Here is a 22,095-nt window from a genome sequence, read left to right as displayed (position 1 = left end):
GTTAAGAATACTATTGTTCTGACACTGCGGGTTATTTGTTGCAATATAATAAGAAGAGTTGGGTCTCTGATAACTAGTGCTTCAAGAAGAAAAACATAAGGGCAGGGCCCCCATACCGGAGTACCTTGTTGGTTCTGAGACGTTCCGGTCTTCTCCAATTAAACAATTTACACCTCTGCTGAGAAGTGCAGGCACTCGCCCTTTCAAAATAAAGAAGTGCACATACTCAGCATCTGACAGTACATTTACATTTAAAGCACTGCAGATAAGACAGCGATCCCATTAAACTGTCAATTTGAATGCTATTAATTTCCAAACAAAAATAAAATATACTTTATAGTATGTGTCACTGTATTCATCAACTGAAACCTGCAAAGCCAGTACTGTGAGTACTAAGGGGCCGATTATGATGTTGGTCGGTAAGGCTCCGAATGGCATTTGGTTCCTCTGAATCCATGTCGGAAGCCTTGTTTTCGACCGATTAGGAAACATTTCCGACCAACCGATTACGATGGTTGGAAACCGTTTGGACTGTCTGACTCGGTTCCGACTCATGTCAGAACGGCATTAGGACACACCGAGTCGGTAGTAGCGGACTCGTGCGTCTCTATGGACCACGTTTCCGACCGAGTAATTACGATGTCGGATTTGGACAGCCTTTCCGAAACGATCTGTCCGACACGGATTGGCTGTCGGAATCTGACTTTGAGGGCCCATAGCAGGCCCCCCTTCACCCGGAGGCCTCCAGTTGGGGCCTATTGTGTGACAAATGGGTCCCCTCTTTCCAACCAAGCACGGTGTGGAAGGCACCAAGGGCTGCCCGCCACAGGGTGCTTGGTTTTCTGCAGCCACCCCTTTTTTTCAATAGGAGCCTGTGTTGTCGTCAGAACAAAGGCTCCCATTGGTCAATGGGAGTCCGACTGAACAGTGTTCGTACACATCGTAATCAGTCGGTCAGACTCCCCCAATCTGATATGGTCAAAAACCATTCCGAGACAGAGTCAGTTGGAATGCTTTCCGACCTACATTGTAATCGGCCCCTAAGTGTGCAGTCACGTTTTCTTCTCTCTAACAGCGCATTTATAGGAAATTTAGATTTCCATTCAGAATGCTGTGCAAATTAATTATCCACATTCAAATAGTAGTAGGACTGAAACTGATACGCCTCGAATCACGTACTGTGGCTTTGTGCTACAAATGATAGTACTAGTACTGAGCACAAACTAGTTTGCCAAGTGGTTGTGTTGCAGATATTATTGGCTTGGGTTGTAGCTGAAATCCCGAACATGATTAGTGTTTTAATTCAGTGGTTGTGGGCATCACTGTGTAATCCCCAGGGCTGATGAGATCCACCTTCTTGACCGATAAAATCAAAGATCAGCGCTGTTATCTGGGTTTTTATGTTTATGTGACTTGCACTTTTTGACACAGATGAAATATAACGTGTTTGATGAGTTTAATACTACAATAATCTATCATATGTATCCCTGAAGCAATGCAATAAATTACATTCATTTTCTGAAACAGCTTCTGAGCTTTGGTTAGTTTCACACCTATGTGAGTCAATACTGTGTCACCTCGCTACGTAAATTGCACTAATTATATACAAATGATTTAACCTGGAGAACCATCTTTATTTTGGCTTTTCCCCATCCTTGGGGTAAGCCTGCGTGGCATGCCTGTCAGTCTGTCAGTGGTGAAATGAAACTTGAGGGGACTCCCCTGCAAAGTACATGGAGAGCTCCGCCCCCACCCAATCAGGAGCTCTCAGGCCAGGGGCCCTACGCCTGCGCACAGTGTTGGAGGGTGCCCCCTGGAGCGCGGGGGCTAATCTTACCCCAATGCTGTCTGTGATGTGTTTGCAGTTGCGTCTGTTGCCGAATCGAAGGAGGGGCAGGTGATGTCAGTGCTGCCCCCTGCCTGTGTACAGTGTGCATTCACATTCACCTGGTCCTCTTGCTGATCCGTGGGCCAATGTCTGGCTGCATAAGTGCAGTTTTCAGGAAAGCCATGAGCTTGTTGAAGAACATGAGAGTAAATTGTAGGGCTGGTGTATAATGGCTGAAGATGCTATCACAGAAATAAAGAAAGGACATTTCATATACATTCGGAGAAGGTGTGGAAACAGGGAGAAGACAATTTTTTGACAGACACGAAGGATTTTGCTTTATGAGTGCATTTTCTTAATTTCTTGCAACGGGCTACATAGAAATCTTCCCGGTCCCGATTATTGGCGTTCTTCTAACTTTTTTGCATGAAATTAGTTTTTAAAAATTTTGGGTACTGTTTGAAGGCAAGAATATGTTATGGTTCTGTTGATGCTATGTAATGATTTATAAAGCATGTAATTCCCTAGAAGGTGTCCTGACACTGGAAATAGATATATTGAAGGAACCAGGGAATATTGGAATACATTCAAACTGGATAAAGAGGACTGTGGGTACGGAGTTTGTATAAAAAGTGACTTTGTGGCCACGAATGAAAAAAGCATGCCCTCCAGCCCAATCACAGTGATGCTTTGGTATATAAAAAAGACCTGCATGGCAGGACCTTAGAGTGCAAGGGGGCTGATAGGGAATGCATTTTTGTTGAAGATACTTGTGTCCGTGCAGATGAAGGACTTTGAACATCCCACAGAATGCTTTGAATGAAATTGCTAATGTGATGGGAAGCCAAATGCAAAGTTTCAAGCGCTTAAGAGGCAGAGGCTCTGGAGGGACGATCAAGAGGTAAACGGGTGTCTGTGTACTGTACGCTTTGAAGAAAAAGTGTGCAGACAGGAGAGAAAGAAAGAGTTGAAATAATCTAGGAGACTTAAGTTAGCTGCCTGAATCACTAATGGTACAGACTGAGAAGACAGACGTGGCAGGCTTTTGTGGTGTCATTTTTCAAATGTTAGCATGGTTGAAGCAAGCTTGTTGAACTAACTAGTTAAAGACAGCACCTGATCAAACATAAACCCGAGGTGTGGTATGTAAGAAACAGGAGCAGAAGAATGACCTAACTGTGTCTGCCAGCAGGAAATGAGGAGAGTAACGACAAAGAATAAGCAAGATGTCTGTCTTGTCCATGATCTTGAAGGATTATTGCTCATCATTTCTACTACGTGGACCATACATTTGTGACATTTGGACGACTGCTGCTGCTGCTGGTTGTTCTCCTCAAGGGAAATGAGAATTGGGGTGTAGTGAGTCTAACACATGGCTTGGAACCAAAAAGCTGATAAAATGAGCCAGTAAATGACCTCAAAGATTGAACAGTGTGGGACTTAAGGAGGACACCCTTGGAAGGCCATGCTCACAGAGTTTAAATCTGAATTGAATGTTGTGCGATAGACCGCTTGAGTGCATTTAGAGAGCTAGAAGTTGACCCAGGTAAGCGCAAAACCTGGTATCCCAACCGCTGAAAGCCATGTTCGTCATACAGTGTGTGAAACCATATTGAATGGGGTGAAGAGGTCAAGAAAGCCCAAAGTTCAAAAAATGATCCTTGGTCTGTCAACCTTCACAAGTCATCAAGAGACCAGCACGGCCCTGGGGCTATGTCCAAGAAATTATTTGATTTTGCATAGCAAGAGATGTGTCTGTTGTTAGCTTTATGTTAGAATTTTTATGGAGTAGTGTAAGAGGGATTTGAGGTGGAAAAAAAAGATGGAGGAATCCGCTGATCGTTTTTCAAAGGGTGAATGACCAGGGCCTTTTTCCATACAGTAGGTATTACAGATATTATATTTATTGCCAAGCCTCAGAATAGTTTGTACAATCACAGTAAGGCTAGCCTGCAAGATACTTAGAGACAAAGCATCAAAGGGAAACAGGAGGGAATAGAGGCTATGAGATCCTAGAATTTTCAGCGATAGATAAAGGATTGAATTCAAGAATGCGGGGAGAACCAGATATGTTGAAATGCGAGGCGAAAGAGGCAGCAGATACGCTCGCAAAGGAGCCATAGATGGTATTCATTTTATCTGTGAAAAAATCTGGGTGGAAAGTAATCTGTGTATTTGTTAAAAAACGTACTGTTTATTGATGAAGGGTTTATGGGGAATTGTGTCTTAAGATGAGTTTTTTCATACAGATAAATGTTACTGCATTCTTCTGATTAACAGTACACATGCTAAATGAGATGCTGCTATTAAAGCATTATACTATATTTAAGCGTGTTCCAGTTTCGTTTGTACAGTCTCTTGCGGCAGTGTTTTAATAACATTTTAAGGGTCAATCAATGCAATATTGTTCAATGACCATTAAAGTTTCTTACCATAATTTTATTGTGTAGCAATTTTTTCAGATTCGCCATTTTTCGCTCACGCATAATTTTGCTAGATTGTTTTGAACAAATGATTACGGGTTAAGGGAAAGGTTTATATTGATGAAGCACAGCGTATTCAAGAGTGTAACTGGCGGTGAGAAAGATAATTCATTCTGGGATGTGCCCCAGCTCACATGCAGGGTGCACACTGCGGTGTTTGTGTGCTGGGTATTTGTCTCATTTTGTTTGGGTATCCACTTGCTTTCAGTAGGATGCAAGAGGTACACCTGTCCGCTGTATGCTGGTTCTGTTTCAGAATGTGTTCTTATGCTAGATGTATTTGGAAGGTTAATTGTATTCACTGTCTACTTATGCCCTGTGAGGCAGTGCATGTCTGTATACTGGGGAAACAAAAGCGTATGCTTGGATACTGTTCATTATTTGAATTGTTTACTTTTGATTGCTGGATTATGCATGTTAGCAGGGTTTTAAAGTAACGCTGGACGGAGTTTGCGAGTTACGCTAAGCGCAACTCCGCAAAGTGGGAAACAAACTCTGCCGACTAAGCGGAGCTCCACAAGTGGCAGAGAGCAATAGAAAATGCGGTTCGCAGTGATTGCACAGTGCCGGATGCTTGTACGCACTGTGCAATTATTGCGAACAGCACCATGCACAGCGCAAGCTTTCCTTTCCTTTTCAGCCGCACAAGTAGATTTTTACTCGAGCTGCAGCTTTCTCAACGCAAATGGGCAGTTTCTCAACATGAGCGGTAGCGAGCATACGAGACCACACGCAATGAGAAACATTACCCCTCCTGTGTTGAGAAATCTCGCCGGGAGGTTTATTTTCCACACTTGCGCTAGCCAACTTGATGTTGACAATCGCGAACAAGGAAAATGTTGTCGGGAGGTGGATTTTACTTGCTCACGCTCGCCAAATTGAGGTTGGTGAACGCAAGCAAGGAAAAAAACTCCACTCCGCTAAGAGTTTTTTGGAACTCCGCAAGCTCCGGGTAACGCAGAGTGCAGAAAACACTGCAAACTCCGTGAGCGGAGCGGAGTTCACCGTCCAGGGTTATTTTAAAGGCATAGTTTAATTCTGAATTATTGTTAGCATGCCAGGTTACAAGTGTTGCCAGCTTTGTCCAGAATTGACAGATGTACAATATTATTGTTAGGGGGTCAAAAGAGAAAGTATAGATATTGTGGTCCTGTGTGCTTGAATCTTAGAATTGCTTTGGTTGCAGGGTTTTAGATAATTTGCCATTTTTTTTTACATATTGTCAATGTACCTCGTTGTAAGGTTTTTGAGCCTTGGTCCAATTTGAATAGATTTATATTGCATGTGGTTGGCTATATGTGGTATAACTGTGTATTTAGAGAATATGTTATTGTTATGGCTAAATGGTCGAGTCGTGGGAATATCTGCATTATTGTTTCTTTTACTTTGGTGCTTGATGTTAATGCTTTGGCCAGTTGCGTATAAATCAAACTTATTGTTGCAAACCTCTTGGTGGTTGACTTGTCAATTACTTTTCCAAGTTATTATTTTCCTTTATTTGTGAGCACCCTTTTATGGTTGGTATACAATTTGTTTCTCTGTGTTTTGTTGTTTGTGATTTGATAATGGTTGATCATTTGAAAATTGGTGGTTTATTGCTACATCCACTGGTGGTCTTAGTGGAAGAATAATTGGTGTTGCTTGTGGGTCATATAATGTATCATGACTGCCTTGTCAGAATAGTTGTGACCGGCGTGGTTTTGACTGCCTTCCGCTGTATTGTCACATTTGATTTACAGTGCCTCTGGTGTCAGTCTTGTTGTGGGTTTGGTTGTCAAGTCCTGTGCTGCCTGGAAGTTATTTGAGTTTTGCTACATTCATGCTTTAGCTTGGTTGTTGGTTTTAAAGTTGTGAGGAGTGTTGAATCTTGTCCTGTGCGTTTTGTCCTTCTCTCCATGTATGCTGTATGATTGAATAAGGTGAGTGGAATGCTGTGATATAGGGCTGCATGAAATGCCATTTGGGCTTGGAGGTTCTGGATATGCAGAGCTGAGCAAGAGACATCTGCCCCGTTGAGGTGGAACTAAGAAACAATCTTAAGATTCAGCTTTACTTGTTAATCAGGAAAACATCTGCTGCATGAACCTTTTTGTTAGATGCAACAGCTGAACTTACTGTAGGGCTTTGCCATATTTATGTTTTAAGGGTCTCACGCATCACTAACACATTTTTCAATCATGTTCCTATCTCACATGCATTTTTTCAATTATATGTTTATGAATTTATTTATTTATTTATATATTTATAGCCTTATAGAGCGCCTGATTCAATTCCCGAAGGGATATCTCTGCGCTTGAATGCATCTCCATTACATTATTTATGTTGTGAATTAGGGTATGTATGCTTTTCAGGTATTCAAGGGAACACATTCAGGTGTTCTTGAACTATTCGAAGTCTGTTTTTACGTAAATGATTTTAGTACTTCCTAATCCTTGAGAGCAAAGTGGAAGAAAAATCCCCTTGCTGGGCCGGATTCAGAAAGGTAAGCTAACACTTGGTAGTAAGTTTACTACTTTTTCAGAATCCACAAACTATGTGTATGTAGTTTTACAACTCCGCACTACCTACACTTATGCGTGCGGAGTGCTCTGCAAACTGCGACTCCGCAATCAGGACGGAGACCTCCGCACTCTAAAGTATTTGTATTACTGCAAAACTTACTGTAAAGTTCTGTTTTTTAATCAATCCCAACATGATTTAAAAAACATGGAATGTAGAAAATGTCTAATAAGATCTGATATGTCTCCAGAAGCAGCAGTCAAATGCATGAGGTTATACTTTGAAATATATTCCCCTGAAGCTTTCTAAAAACATGGCTTGATGGGCGCGCTCTGCTTTCATAAAGCAATATGTCACCCTCATTACCTCAATGTTGTTGCCATCTCGAAAAAATAGACTCAACTGTAAATTTGGTCCAATGGGAACCTTTCATATGGGGCCATGTACACCCACACAATCCTCTCCAGTGGGTTTAAGTAAAAAATCAAGGAGATGAACATATACAAATATTTGCTTAGAAATACACACATTTTTCACTTAAAGCAAATTCAAATCACGAGAAAGTAAGCCTCCAAAAGGCATTTCATTTTTAAAGTTACAAATAACTCAGGAGAGCTACATGACATTTTCTGAAATGACTGAGTCCCTTAATCTCGATCACCCTGCTGCCACTTTGAGTCCACCCCATTGCTTGAGAGAGCCAAGAGCCACACTCCACTGGGTGCAGGTGCCATAGAGAGCACCGCGCATGTATTCAAGCACTTTGTGGATATTTCCAACCTCACTCAGGCTTAAGAAATAGTTGAATATTTATTCATTTGACTGCTGTATGGCCACACTGACATTCCGCCTTTTGACCATCTCTGCGTGCCATGCAATACCACTGAGTACTGCTGTGGTGATTATAGAATGGCCACTATGGGCCTTATTTATGAGGCCCTTACGCCGCTGTTGTGTCACTGTTTGTGACACTGCAGCAGCGTAAAAAATGCACCACACTGCGCCATATTTACAAAGTGATGCATCTAGGCAGATGCGTCACTTGTAAACCCCCTAACACTACATTATACCTGCATCAAGTAAAATATATGCCTGGTAGGTGTTCCATTGCAGCAAAGTCATGTAGAAGTGATGCAGTGAAATCTATCAGATTTCACTGCGCCACTTCTTGGGCGTCACTACGTCAAATTCTTACGCCTGCTTGAAGTAGGCATAAGGATTGACGCAGGGCTTTCATATGGGGCTTGCCCCATGTGAAAAGACACATTGCTTAATTTGTGCCTAGAGATACGTCAGGAATGCTGATGTATCTGTAAATCCTTGCGACATGGTGCGCTGTACAGTAAAAACGGTGCATCCATGGTGATGCAAGGATGGCACAATGAAAAGTATTGCATCGCTGTTTTCCCGCAGCGATCCAACACTTTTCATAAATGAGGCCCTATATACTCTGGGCCTCATTTACAAGATGCTAGCGGCACTTTTGCACCACCATAGGAGTCGAGCAACGAGGACAAATACTTTTATTTCTCCTCCTTTTTTCCTCTTTCTATGTGTGCTGCATTCTGCAGCACCCATAGAAAGAGAACAATGCCACCAATTATTGTTTTTGTGCAGGAATGTGTCCCTTCCTGCACGAAAACAATCATCCCCGCATCACAGGCATTCTTGCCACATGACGCAAGCGACCTGCGATGGTGCATGCCTGCTGTTTGTGCTCCAGTGCAAAGGAGAAGTACAGGAATGTGTTGTATCTTGTTTATACAGCGCATTCCTGCCCTTTTCAGCTGACGCGCGGCAGCGCAGCAGGGCTGCCTGCTGCGCTGCAGTGCGTCAAAAGTTTGTAAACGAGGCCCTCTGTGTTTAAGCCGTGGCTCGTATACACTGCCCACAGATGGTGTCTTGCTGTTGGAATTACTCTTGTGTAGGGGAGGCTAGAGACCTAAGACAAGTGAAAAATTTACTAACTGTTCTTTTCAATAGTTTCCTGTAGAAAAGCTAGTGTACAGAATGTCCTAAAGCCTAAAGACATTTAACACGTTGAGTGCTCATGGTGAGCTCAGCTCGTCATGAGGCACAGTTGAGCTGCAGTCATGCCGAGCTGAGCTCGTCACGGCCGTTGGAACGTTCGCACGCGGGGATAATTTCCCCGCTGTGCTGAACGTTCCAAAACGGGTGTGGTCGTGACGAGCTCAGCTCGTCATGAGTGCAGCTCCACTGTGCCTCATGATGAGTGGAGGTCGTCACAAGCAAAGCCGCGCCGCGTGAGTCCCCCCCCTACCCCACGCATAGCGGGGGACGTCACAGTGAAGGGGTTAAAATTAAACATTTCGTCCGGAGACTCTTCTCACCAAGACGTCAGTAAGGACAAGCAATAACCATGGGCCAAATGAACCCTCTGTCCATCATAGAGTGCATACGGGCCGCTCGCGCGCTCACCTTCTTGCCTTCTCCATATATGAGGGGGAACTTCAAGTCGTCGTCCTCGATGGTCTTGTAGGCCCTGTTTGAGGAGAGAGAATGTTCATCAAAACACACTCTGCCTTCTACTTTGGCGCAATTACCACTTTTATTTTCTTGACAAACAATATTCTACAGAGCAAGGAATATATGTGTATGCATTTGATGCAGTTTCTAGAAAACTTCCCTCCGTATAATCTACGCAGGAACACGTTTATTTAAATAAAAAATGACAGAGTGTAGCAGAGAACAACATGTACTGTCCTCACCTCGGAACTGAACAGGCTTTACTCAGGACACGCAGATAGCATCGGGCGGTAATTACCCTCTTACCAGAAACACGCAGGGATGTGCTTTTTCTGCCATTTCGCAGAAAATGTTACAGGGCCGCATAAGGTGTGTGTGGTCATGCTGGGTCACGGTAAATAACGCCATTAGCAGCAGCAAACAGCAAGCATTGGCAGGATGCTGAGCTTGTGCGCGCAGGGAGAGGCAGCGCCAACATGGCCGCGCAGACTCCAAACTCATCAGTTTTTTTTTTAGCTTCCTCCATACACATCATTCGTAAAATATGAATACTTTTCACACGGTACACACAGGAGCATGGTCAGCTGGAGGCCCACAGTAAGGAATTACTGGCCATCGTGTGGCACTTCATTTTTCCTATTTTGATAGTTCGTATTTGATTCACGCACCTTTTCAAACACAAAAATGTGCTATTAAACAAAGGATGTGTTTCCTTTCAGTTGTGAACAGGCAGTTGTTTCCTTAGATTAAGTGAGAATTCAATCAGTGAGCTCCTGAAATGCAGGAAGGGAGGCACAGGTGTGGGCGGAGGGGGTTCATTAATTGGGCCTGTGGTGTGGGGACACATCTTGGCTCAAGGCCTTTGTAAACTTGGGGTGGTCTAACTTACAACCTCATTCTGTGGTAACTGTAAAGTATTGGCAAAGTCAATAGGTCTTGTGTTTTGGACCTATTGTTTTTTCCCAATGCTGTCGGCCAATGCTATGCAGCACCAGTCAGAAGAATAAAATAAAAAAAAAAGAACAAAGAAAAAAATGTGTGATGACACGGCTGCAGGCCATATCATATCATAGCAATGTGCATATGCAATTGTGCATGGGTACGCATGCATCACCAACTAAATGGCTCCCAGAAAATGCCGCTAGAGCCAATTTTAATTTACCGATCAAAATGTTTTTGTGAATAATACATTAATTTCATTAGTATAAGAGCACTTTTTTAAGGTAGAGGATCTCGGAAAAAATGTGTTGTCTGGTCCTAAAAATAAGCAAACCAAAAAGAAAAAAAGGACTGTGTGATTGGGGACCGGGGGATGGTGGGGGGTTACTGAAGGAGCAGGGGAGGGGGAAGCAACAGGGAGTGGGTGGGGAATAAAAATAAAAATTAAGTGGGTAGAGAGGATGATAAAACAGCACATATGGGAGAGAGCAACATGGGCGCAGGGGAGAAGCACATAAGGGAAAGAGCAACATAGAGTGTGGGGATGGTGGATGTTTCTGTGGGAGAAGCACACTAGAGAGAAAGCTGGAAAACGCATGCACTCTCATGGAGTGCTTAAATAAATACACAAAACTTCCCCAACAGTGAGCAATGGAACTATACAAGTCATCCAATCAAAAGAATAATAAAGAAAGCTAGCCCCAGGGGAAGGACAGACAAAAGAAGAGAAAGAACATCAATAACATGAGAATCAAGCCCTGACCTGGAAACTTCAAGGGAAAAGGTCATAAAAAGGAAGGCCACGAAACATCTGACGCCGTGGCCTTGAGATTGACTGCAGGGAGATGGTTACACCTGGAGTCAGACTGAAAGAAAACCCCAGGACAGAAATGCCTGGACAGTCCTGGTTCATGCCCTATGCCCAAGGCGGGCTAGTAGGCATATGTAAGAGACAGGGCTGGTAGTATGGAGTGTCAGCCAGATATTCCTCCAGTATGGAGATAGGTAGGCACAAGGACCACAAAATACTGCAAAGGTCTCATACCTCCACTATGCATTTCCAGCAGGTGTCATTTGGCATACGTTTAGCCCTGTACAGCTTTTACGGGGATCAGCACAGTCTTAAAAGAAGAGTATTTCAACTGTGCCCCCCAGAGGGAGCAGTTATGATAAGTCATAAGCTCGGCCCAGCTCTCATCAGAAAAAAAACAGCCTCAAGCTGTTCCTGCCAGTACGTTTCAAGTGCTAATCGCTTACTTATAGAGTACAAATTGTCAATAAGGATCTGGTACAGGTTAGAAACAGTGCCCCTGGAAGTCCCCATCATCTTTAAGAACCCAGGAGTGATGATTCAGGAAGGAGGATGGAGTCCTTTCCCAGTGCACTTCACAGGCAGTGCTGCAGTTGCTAGCATCAACATAATTGTGATGGAGGCAATGCAAGGTCTGATCGGAGGATCCCAAAAGATCTAAAGGTTTAGTTGGTAAGAAGTTCAGCAACCGTCTGAATCCACTTCTCCTCCCACTGTGGCCGTCTGACCAAACCAAGGCCTATGGAAATGCCACCATTATACCAAAGTGGTGCATTTTTATGACTGGAATGATGGCTGCGCAGGAGCCTATAGGAGTATTTCCACATCACCACATCGCCTTAAATGTAGGGGGAAAGAAATTAGACTTGGGGCCATATGTACTGAAACATTTTCCCAAAAGCACAGAATGAGTAAAACTCTGTGATATCTCTGGCCCTTAGAGGCATTGCTATTGTTAAGTATCCCCATGCCCGCCGAGGCCTGAGCTGTGTTGCATTCCATGGTCATCCATTGTAAATCAGTTGTGAGAGAGGATGTGCGTGATAGTATTAGTGCATGTCAGGTAGCCACCATCCACCGTGACCGTATGCACCCACGCCGGCTTAAGGCGAAGTTTCCTTCCTGCACAAATAAATGTTTTGATGCATTGGTTCAAAGTGCCCAGCAGTTCTTTGGGGACCCAGAAGTGGTAACATAACAAGAACATAATTAAATCAGGGAGCCGCCACCGTCTTTATCATCTGTACCCTGCCCCAAAAAGAGACCTGCAAAGTGGACCAACGTGATAAATTGTGCCCTATTTTTGTCACCAGGACCTATAAATGATCAGCCACCATATTTTCGAGACCTTTGTTGACTAGGAGTCCTAGGAATTTCATGCTAGAGGTTTTCCATGTGAAGCCAACGCTATTATGCAGGGGTCTATGTCCGTGAGCAGTCATCAGCAGTGCCTCACTTTTAGTCCAGTTAATCTTATACCGAGAAAATCGTGAAGTCCTGTTAATCTAATACCTGAGAAAATAGGGAAGGCATTGGTTAGGATAATAAACTATGGGATTGTGGCTTTGTGTTTACTGAGAGTCAGCAAAATCAGCATAGAGCAGAGGTCTTCAAACTTTTTGATGCCAAGACCCCCTTGTAAAACCTTTTTAGGCGTAAGGACCCCCTTCCGACAAAGGTTTCGAGAAACTGGTACTCCTCATCATCAACTTTTGACAACCATAAATGCGCCTGTTAGACCTCATCACATCCCTCCATCATTCATCCACCCACACTTTCACACATCCATCCATCCATCCACCCTTTCATCCATACATCCATCCTTCATCCATCCACCCTTTCATCCTTCCATCCATACATCCATCCTTTACCCATCCACCCTTCCTTCCATCCACCCATCATTCATCCACCCACCTTTTCACACATTCATCCATCATTCATCCATGCAACCTTTTATCCATTCAAACATCCATCCACCCTTTCATCTTCCCATCCATACATCCATCCTTCATCCATCCACCCTTTCATCCTCCCATCCATACATCCATCCTTCATCCATCCACCCTTTCATCCATCCATCCACCCACCCTTTCATCTATCCATCTACCCATCTACCCATCATTCATCCCCCACCTTTTCACACGTCCATCCATACATCCTTCATCCGTCCACCCTTTCATCCTTCCATCCATACTTCTATCCTTCACCAATCTATCCTTCATCATCCACCCTTTCATCCTTCCATCCATACATCCGTCGTTCATCCATCCACCCTTTCATCCATCCATTCACCCATCATTCATCCACCCATCTTTTTACACATCCATCAATCCATCATTCATCCATCCACCCTGTCATCCATCCATCCTTCATCCGTCCACCTTTTCATTCTTCCATCCATACATCTATCCTTCACCAATCTATCCTTCATCCATCCACCCTTTCATCCTTCCATCCATCCATCCATCCATACATCCATCATTCATCCATCCACCCTTTCATTCATCCATCCACTCATCATTCATCCACCCACCTTTTCACACATCCATCCATCCATACATCCATCATCCATCCATTCACCCATCCTTTACCCATCCACCCTTCCTTCCATCCACTCATCATTCATCCACCCACCTTTTCACACATCCATCCAGCATTCATCCATGCAACCTTTTATCCATTCATACATCCATCCACCCTTTCATCCTCCCATCCATACATCCATCCTTCATCCATCCTCCCATCCATACATCCATCTTTCATCCATCCACCCTTTCATCCTCCCATCCATACATCCATCCTTCGATACATCCACCCTTTCATCCATACATCCATCCATCCACCCTTTCATCCATCCACCCATCATTCATCCCCCCACCTTTTCACACATCCACCCCTCATTCATCCATGCAACCTTTTATCCATCCATACATCCATCCACCCTTTCATCCTCCCATTCATACATACATACATCCTTCATCAATCCACCCTTTCATCCTCCCATCCATATATCCATCATTCATCCATCCACCCTTTCATCCATCCATTCATCCATCCATCCACCCATCATTCATCCACCCATCTTTTTACACATCCATCATTCATCCATCCACCCTTTCATCCATCCTTCATCCGTCCACCCTTTCATTCTTCCATCCATACATCTATCCTTCACCAACCTATCCTTCACCAATCTATCCTTCATCCATCCACCCTTTCATCCTTCCATCCATACATCCATCATTCATCCGTCCACTCTTTCATCCATCCATTCACCCTTCATTCATCCACCCATCTTTTTACACATCCATCCATCCATCATTCATCCATCCACCCTTTCATCCATCCATCCTTCATCCGTCCACCCTTTCATTCTTCCATCCATACATCAATCCTTCACCAATCTATCCTTCACCAATCTCTCCTTCATCCATCCACCCTTTCATCCTTCCATCCATACATCCATCATTCATCCATCCACCCTTTCATTCATCCATCCACTCATCATTCATCCACCCACCTTTTCACATATCCATCCATCCTTCAGCCTTTCATCCATCCATCCACTCATCATTCATCCACCCACCTTTTCTGTGCCTCTCTCATGGAGGGGGGGGGGCGGGGGGGATCAGTATCTCTCTGCTTCGTCTTCCTTCTTTTTTCCGCTCATGGGAGGGTATCTCTGTGCCTCCCTGCTGGGGGCATGGGACGTGTCACGGGACCCACAGCTCCAGGTGCGCAAATCCATTGAACTCAAAGGGCTACACTACAGTAACTCCCCTAGCCCCCCCCCCGCCCCCCCTGCCGCCACCTCCCCCCCCCAGCTCGCCCCAGCTCGTGTATGTGAGCCCGGCTGTAACAGCTTCAGGGACACACACACAGTCACACCCAAGTACTTGACAGGTCTTTAAAAGACCTTTTACTTGTTAATGAGGCGTTGATGTTTTTCACACCTCGGTGTGAATTAGGCCTCCGCCGTGAGCACCCTCAGCCCAATGCCAGGAACTGCACTCTGCAGAATCTGCGACCCCCTTCCCAGGACTCCACGACCCCCCTGGGGGTCGTGCCCCACAGATTGAAGACAGCTGGCATAGAGTATTATTTTGTTCCATCCTGCTGGTGTATCAATACCCCAAATGCAATCGGATCTGCAAATAGCTACTGCCAATGGTTCTAAGGACAACAGGAACAACAAAGAGGATAATGGGCATCACTGCCTGGTCCCTCTGTGAATAAGGAATGCCTTCAACATGTGTCCACCACAATCAACGTGTGGTGAGTCACTGTACCTGCGCCAGAAAATTGAGACCTATCTCTACTCCGCTATTGTGCGGAACATGTATCCCCATTCAACCTGATCAAAAGCCTTCTGCACATCGAATGGCAGCAGGAGTTTTTCACCAGGATCATTACTCACATGCCACATGATGTGCATAAGGAGGGGCATGTGGTTTTGAGAAGATCGATCTGACACAAACCCTATGTGTGATATATGGATCAAGTTCGGAATGAACATTTTTCAGCCGGATTGCTAGGACTTTTGCAAGCATGATGATGATAAGTGATATTAGGCGATAACTAGCTCATTGGGCGGGGTCTTTGTCTGCCTTCAGTATGAGGCCAATAAGTACCTTGTTGAACTCTGGGTGCAAGGATCCAAAGTCTTCTGTTTCTGTGAAGACTTGTAAAGGAGCAGTACCATCAGATGCGTGTTCATTTTAGAGAAATTGAGAGGGAAAACCATAATTTCCCAGTGCTCCACTGGTGAAGAAGTCAGCAATAGCATTGAGATCTCATACTCTGTAATATCCCCATCTAGGAGCAATATGCGGGTCTCTGGCAGAGTGGGCAGCTGGGGGTCTTCAGAAAATGAGGGATCCACTCGACTCTCAGAGCAGCAGAGGGGTACCATGAAGCAAGCAAAAGTATCAACTAACTCCACCCAACTCTACCCCCATGGTCTCAAATCACACTTAAGTCTTGATTTGTCTAACGCTGTCACAGTTGTGTCGCTAGAAGCCTGCCTGCCTTCTCTGCCTGCTCATAGTGGTGCCACTAAAGGCGGAGTAGGGCACATTTGGCTTGCTTTGTAAAATATGTTCATATCATATTTAGCTGGCTCAAGTTGATGCAGAAGGCGGGGTTTTTGGTGAAAATATGCATCTCACCATCTAGTTGTGCTTGTTTTTCCTGTGCCTCCTGTTTAAATTTGGAGGAGTCTGTTATAGTGAAGTCCCTCATAGTGGCCCGGAGAACTTAGGGAAAGGAAGGGGTGGGTTCATTATACACCAAATACTGGCAGAAGTATGTTGTAAGTTTCTGTTTGTCCTCAGGTATTCTGTAATGGGACACATGTAACCTCTGTTTAGAAGTAGGAGAAATATGTCCCAATTCCAGCTCCAATGTCACCTGTGCATGGTCTGCGATCACCCCTCTTCCATACTGCAGTCCCACAGGAGGGCTAAGGAATCATGATTCATGACGAAGTAATCTATCCTTGATCATGTCCCATGTGCCCAAGAAAGGAAAGTATACTTCTTATACCGCGGATGCATCGGACCCCCCATGGTCAGCCAGCCCATGATCCTGCAGAGCATCCTTCAAGAATGCCCGATCCTGAGGTTTGGCTCCATCTATGAATGCTCATCTGTCCAAGTAAGGGTTGAGTGCCAAGTTCAAATCCCTGCCTAGGATCACCTTGCTAGTGCCTAATTCGGTCATGACCCTTAAGAGAAAATAGAGAAAAAAAGCTTTATCCTGGTTGGGGTCATGGACAGATCCCACCATGAAGGTCCAGTCCAGAGTATTCAGTTTTGCAAAAACAAAACGACGATGCCAGCCTGTCCATGTTTGCTAAATGGTATGGGTGAATGATCTGCGGAGGAGAATGGCAACCCGGCACTTCTTTGTGGACGAGGACTTCGAGAAGTCAGAGGTCATGAGGGTGTTTCTAAGGAAGATGCTGCAAATAAACTTAACCACCCAATCTCTCTTCAATTTATCAGATTCCAGGGCCAAAAGATGAGTTTTCAGGAACAGTGGTATTTCAAGGGATTTTCAGGAAAGGTATGCGAGGATCTTTTTCCACTTGACATAATGAGTAAGGCCACTGATGTTGAGTGACAAAATATAGAGGTACTTGAGCCATGATGTGGAGGTCATGATATATGGTCTATCTACGGTAAGTAGTGGGGAGAGAGATAATATGCTCAGCTACAATTGGTGGAATAGTTGAACCAAGGAAAGCGAGGAAGGCACTATGTCCAGGTCTCTGCAAGCTATACAGTAATAGAAGCAAGACTGTGGATATATATTGATTAGGGTTATGTGGAATTCCTTCAATGGGAGAGTTGTGTGGTTTGTAGAAGAAGGTCGGAGAAGTACAGTGAGGGAAGCCTAAAGGAAGATGGTGGAATACAATAACAAGGTAACACATTGATGCAGTGAGAAATTACCTAACATGTCTTTGTACAACAAACAATATCCAAAGAAGAGACTACTTTAAAGGGTGAAGTTAACCTCACCACTCTCACCCTTCAAGCACTGTCATAAAACAACATAACTAATTAGCAATCTGGGCCCATCACGGGAAAATCAAAAGTTTTATAGAGTGGCAGCGTCATGCCAGTAAGGGGAGGTGTTTCAAAATGACAATTAATCTGCAAGACAGGCACCCTTGAAATAGAGTTTAAGACCAACAACAGCAGCCCAGGGTGGGGGACTACAAAGTTTAAACAAGTGTAATGAAAAAGTAACAGTATATTATGGTGGATCTTACCAACTGAGGTGCCCTGAGAGACTTCAGTATCACCCATTAGAATCTCTGAGGAGGGCACAGCAGTCAAGGCTTGATGAGGAGTGTGATTTATATTGACCCGTGTTGAACGGAGCCGCTCAGTCACGAGGAGCTCTGTCCTCCCATTCTTTTAAGAGTGTCCAGTCTTTGACGTTCAGATGAAGTGTCCCCATTGGCGAATCCCAGACCCTAACTCCCCTTCTCCCGCATCCCACATTTGATCCATCATTGTTGAGGTATCCATGGCCTCTAAGTCCAAAGGGATCAGAAACTGTTCAAAGTCATCCAGGTCCACAAATTCCCTGTTTTTTCCATTTATGGTGAGCAGCATGTTAGCAGGCTCAAGAACTCTATATTGAATGCTAAGTTGTTGAAGAGTATGTCACGGCATGAGGAATTTCTTCCTTCGCAGTATGCTATTATGGGAGCATTCTGCTCCAATTTGGAACCTGGCTTCTTTATACAAAAAAGTCTGTTGTGCCTTTTTGTGTGAGGTAATTTGTTGAGCCTTTTGATGGTGAAGGTATCAAACAATGATTGTCATAGGGTGTTCCGTTGTATGCCCCCTTGGGTCGCATTCTCTGGGCCCTCTGGATGAAATTCCAACCAAGGGGAGAATGTCAGGCCCGTAAGTTCTGAGAGGAAAATGGTTAGGAAACTATCCATACACTTTCTTTCTTTGCTCTCTGGCATTCCTAAGAAGCTAACATTGTTCCTACGACTGTGATCCTCTACCCGACCAGTTTCCTTTGTAGGTGCCAAACCTCACTATTGGCATCAGGGACAGTTTCCAGAATGGTCAGGCAGTCCTCTATTGCTTCTACTTTGTGATCTGCTGCATCTAGCCATGTGTTGAAAGTACCAAGATCACTTTGCAGTGATTTCAAATCCACATGTCTAGATTTGGTGTCCTCATGCATCAAATTCATGGTTGATTTGATGGCCGTGAACACCCTCATGGGTGTCTCCAGGGAATGTTGGTCATGGTGGTCGGGGTGGTTTTGACTTTACAGCCATAATGACTATAAAATGTAGCTGATGTGTTGCTTTCCCTTAGAACATTTGGGCCTAGGCTGAGGAAGTGAGGATGGATGAACCTCCACAGCATCTAAGCAGCAGATGTGTCCGATTAGGAGCAGGCATGTGATCTGTGTATCCTGTTGATCGAGTTCTACAGGAGTAAGTCACAGAACTGGCCAATGGAATTAAAAGCATATGAGGGAGGCAAGGACTGGGGCTATCATGCATCGACCCTGGCGCCCTGGCTGCAAAAACGCAAATAAGCAGTGCTGTTCTTGTCTCCCAAGGCCACAACAGAGCAGTCACCTTGGTTGGAGGTCCAGGGGATAGTCCTTTAAAATTCACACAGCCTCCTCACGCACCCCAGTCCAATCACACTGGGGCCAAAAAACACTTATGTCGCTGAGTGACCACTAACCTTAGCCTCCATCGCAGGGTAGTGGGGGGTGGACAGGGAGAGAGTTCCATGGTCATAAAAAGACAACACTCACCCTCCGTGTGCTGTTGATGCAAGACCTAGTGAAGGAGGGCATGCAGGCCTTAGGAAGTGGCGTAAGGCAGTCGCAACAGGAGGGGCTCAAGCCTCGCAATGTCTTAACCCCTTCGAGGCTGATGACGAGCTGGGCTCGTCATGGTGTAGCCTCCTCACACACTGATGACGAGCCCAGCTCGTCATATAAGAAGGGTTTTTTAAAAAGTCAGCATACGAGCAGAATAAGGGCAGCGCGCATGTGGTTAATGCCGGTGGAGGGAGTGAGGATTGCAGAAGAGCTCCATGGTCCCAAAGGGCAGCCAGGAACGGTTGCGGCTACAGGACTGGGGCATGCACTGTCATGGCTGGGTCTGTACAGTACCAAGGCCATGTGACTCCTGGAGAAGCCCCTGCAGAAGCTGGAAGACCACTGCTCAGCGCCCTGCTCACTCTGACAGCAGATCCACCATGCTGCCAACCACAGAGCGCCTGGGGCAGGTAATAAACAGTAGGAAGACGCCAGGCAGTCGGAGAGCTTCACAAGGGAGCCAGCCACCTTGGATGCGGCCAGACTCTGCCCCTCCAGGCATTTAGTTAGGAATGTACATTTATCAATTTAATATATGCAGCAAAATACTAGCTGTACCTTCATTTTTTCATAAAGCCTAAAATAAATACAGTTAAATGCATATAAAATAGTCCAGAAATAAATATCGATAAATAAAGACATAAATGTCAAAAAAGTAAATACCACAAAACTGGGAGCGCTCTTCATAATCTGTCTGCGTCAAGGGGAAGCGTCTGTAAATGACGCTATCGACCTTAATGTTTGCCATGTCAAATCCGCTTTTGTTCATAAGGCACTTACGAGATTAAGGCGGCTGGGACCTGGACCCTCCTTGCCAAGATTGATACTGAGTCTGTCCTGCTCTTCCTGCCTGTACGTATGATTATCACCTCCAGGGTTTTCAGATTGAGGGCGAGTTTTATTATGCCATGTGCATGCCAATTTGCTGATTGCTATCCTCCAGCTATTTTGAACAGTTTAGTTCCCTACAAGAGTTGGTATTCACTGAGCAAACTGGGTGTCAGGATGTCATTCCCTATCTGGAAGAATTCCTATTCAAGAGCCCACCAGGATCCTCCGTGCATTGGCGGCCACTGGAGACGTCCCTGCACTTCTGCAGGACTTGGGGGTTCTGCTCGCTGCTGATAAAATGGTGGGACCTTCCACTTGAATTACCTTCCTAGTCATCAAAATTGACTCTGTGGCTGGTGAATGTCGCCTACCACAGCAGAATGTCTGGGCATTCGATGAGTGAACCACCACGGTACAATCCCACAAGAAGGTGACGCTCTGCTAGCTTCAGGTACTGGTAGGCAAGCTTAACAATGTCTTCAGGATTATTCCTATGAAGAGCCCCTTCTCTAGATCCATAGCAAGATCAGTGGCTAGCCCAACAAAGAAGCATCATCACACAGGTCAAAGAGGACTGAAAATTTGGTGCAGTTTTTTAGATAGATTCAGTGGCTCGGTTGTCTGGCCAGCTTCACCCATCTCAATCAGACGCTGGGCCTGTACATAGATGAAGCAGGCTTTGTTAGATTTGGGGTGATTGTGGTTACTAGATGGTGTCGGGTCGACTAGCTGCCTGCTTGGCATGATAAAGGCATAACTAAAAATGTTGCTTTCTTGGAGTTATTCCCCATTGTGGTGGCAGTTATCATTTGGTTAGAGGAATTCAAGGATAAGAGTATTATGTTTTGGACACCCAATATGCCAGTGGCTGAGAGGCCATTAACAGAGAGGGGACCCTCCTACACTCCTACAGGCTACTCTTGAGGCTCCTGAAACACTTGATGCTACTCTGTCTGAAGGTTAGTGTGTTATTTAAAGCCAGACATGTCCCTGGAGTTCATAACAATGTAGCTGATGCTTTGTCTCGCTCTAAGTATAAGGAGTTGGGGAGTTTCCACCCACATGCAGCAGAGAAGATGACAGAGCTCCTGCAGGATCTGTAAAAGATTGGTTCCCTGCCTTGAGTAGTTTAGTTGCAGCTTCCTTAGTGAGGTGCACATGGATGGCCTATGAGCGAGGTTTTGGGATCTATAGGGTTTTCTTGTGGGATAATCACTTGCGCCCGTGTTCTCAGTAAACTCTCTATGCCTTTTTCTCAAGGTGTTGCATGAACAGGGCAGGCCAGTATCATTTGCTAAGGTCCACGTATCAGCTATTGGGTTCTTTGTGAAGCTTCTAGGGCTGCAGGACATGTGCAATTGTTTTCTGATTAGGAAGGCCTTAGCAGGCTGTGTTTAGTGTCCAGGGACGGTAGGAAGCTGCTTGAGGTTCATGAATTTGCTGCCATATTAGACACCTTGGACAAGGTATACAGCTCACCTTAAGAGGTAAAGCTGTTTGGCTGCTTTTGCCAGTCTTTTACATGTGATTTACAGGTCACTCCTTTGTGTGGTGCGTAGCATACTGGTTGCAGCAGATTTATAGGCCAAAGCAGCCAGTGTCGAGGAATGTCTTCTTCAAGTGGTGCAGAGTGGGAGGTCTCAGGATTCCTCAGCTACAGAAGACGGTGAAGGATACAACTGGCTCCAAAGGGATTTCAGTTCCTGAACCTAATTGTTTTGCATTAGGGTGGTAAGGACCTGGTAAAGTTGGGCAGAAGAAAGTGCAGGAATCCATTCTGAAGCAGTTATCTTGGTTGGGTTGATCATTCCCTGGAGTTTTCATTGCATGACCCCACTATC

At 44.9% G+C, this 22,095-nt stretch overlaps 1 protein-coding gene across 2 annotated transcripts in view; it reads right to left on the bottom strand.

The window, feature by feature from the left end:
* PPM1H (protein phosphatase, Mg2+/Mn2+ dependent 1H) overlaps positions 1–22,095 on the bottom strand; it is a 654,208-nt gene that overhangs the window by 64,278 nt on the left and 567,835 nt on the right. For both annotated transcript variants that reach the window (XM_086919094.1, XM_086919095.1), the window contains one exon: positions 9,250–9,313. In XM_086919094.1, coding sequence (XP_086775220.1) covers positions 9,250–9,313 — 64 coding nt within the window. The remainder of the gene's footprint in view (positions 1–9,249; positions 9,314–22,095) is intronic.

This window comes from Lissotriton vulgaris, chromosome 1_1, assembly GCF_964263255.1.
Source record: "Lissotriton vulgaris chromosome 1_1, aLisVul1.2, whole genome shotgun sequence".
NCBI classification, from domain to species: domain Eukaryota; kingdom Metazoa; phylum Chordata; class Amphibia; order Caudata; family Salamandridae; genus Lissotriton; species Lissotriton vulgaris.
Note: the sequence above shows the minus strand (reverse complement) of the source record. Positions and strands in the feature narration are given on the sequence as shown.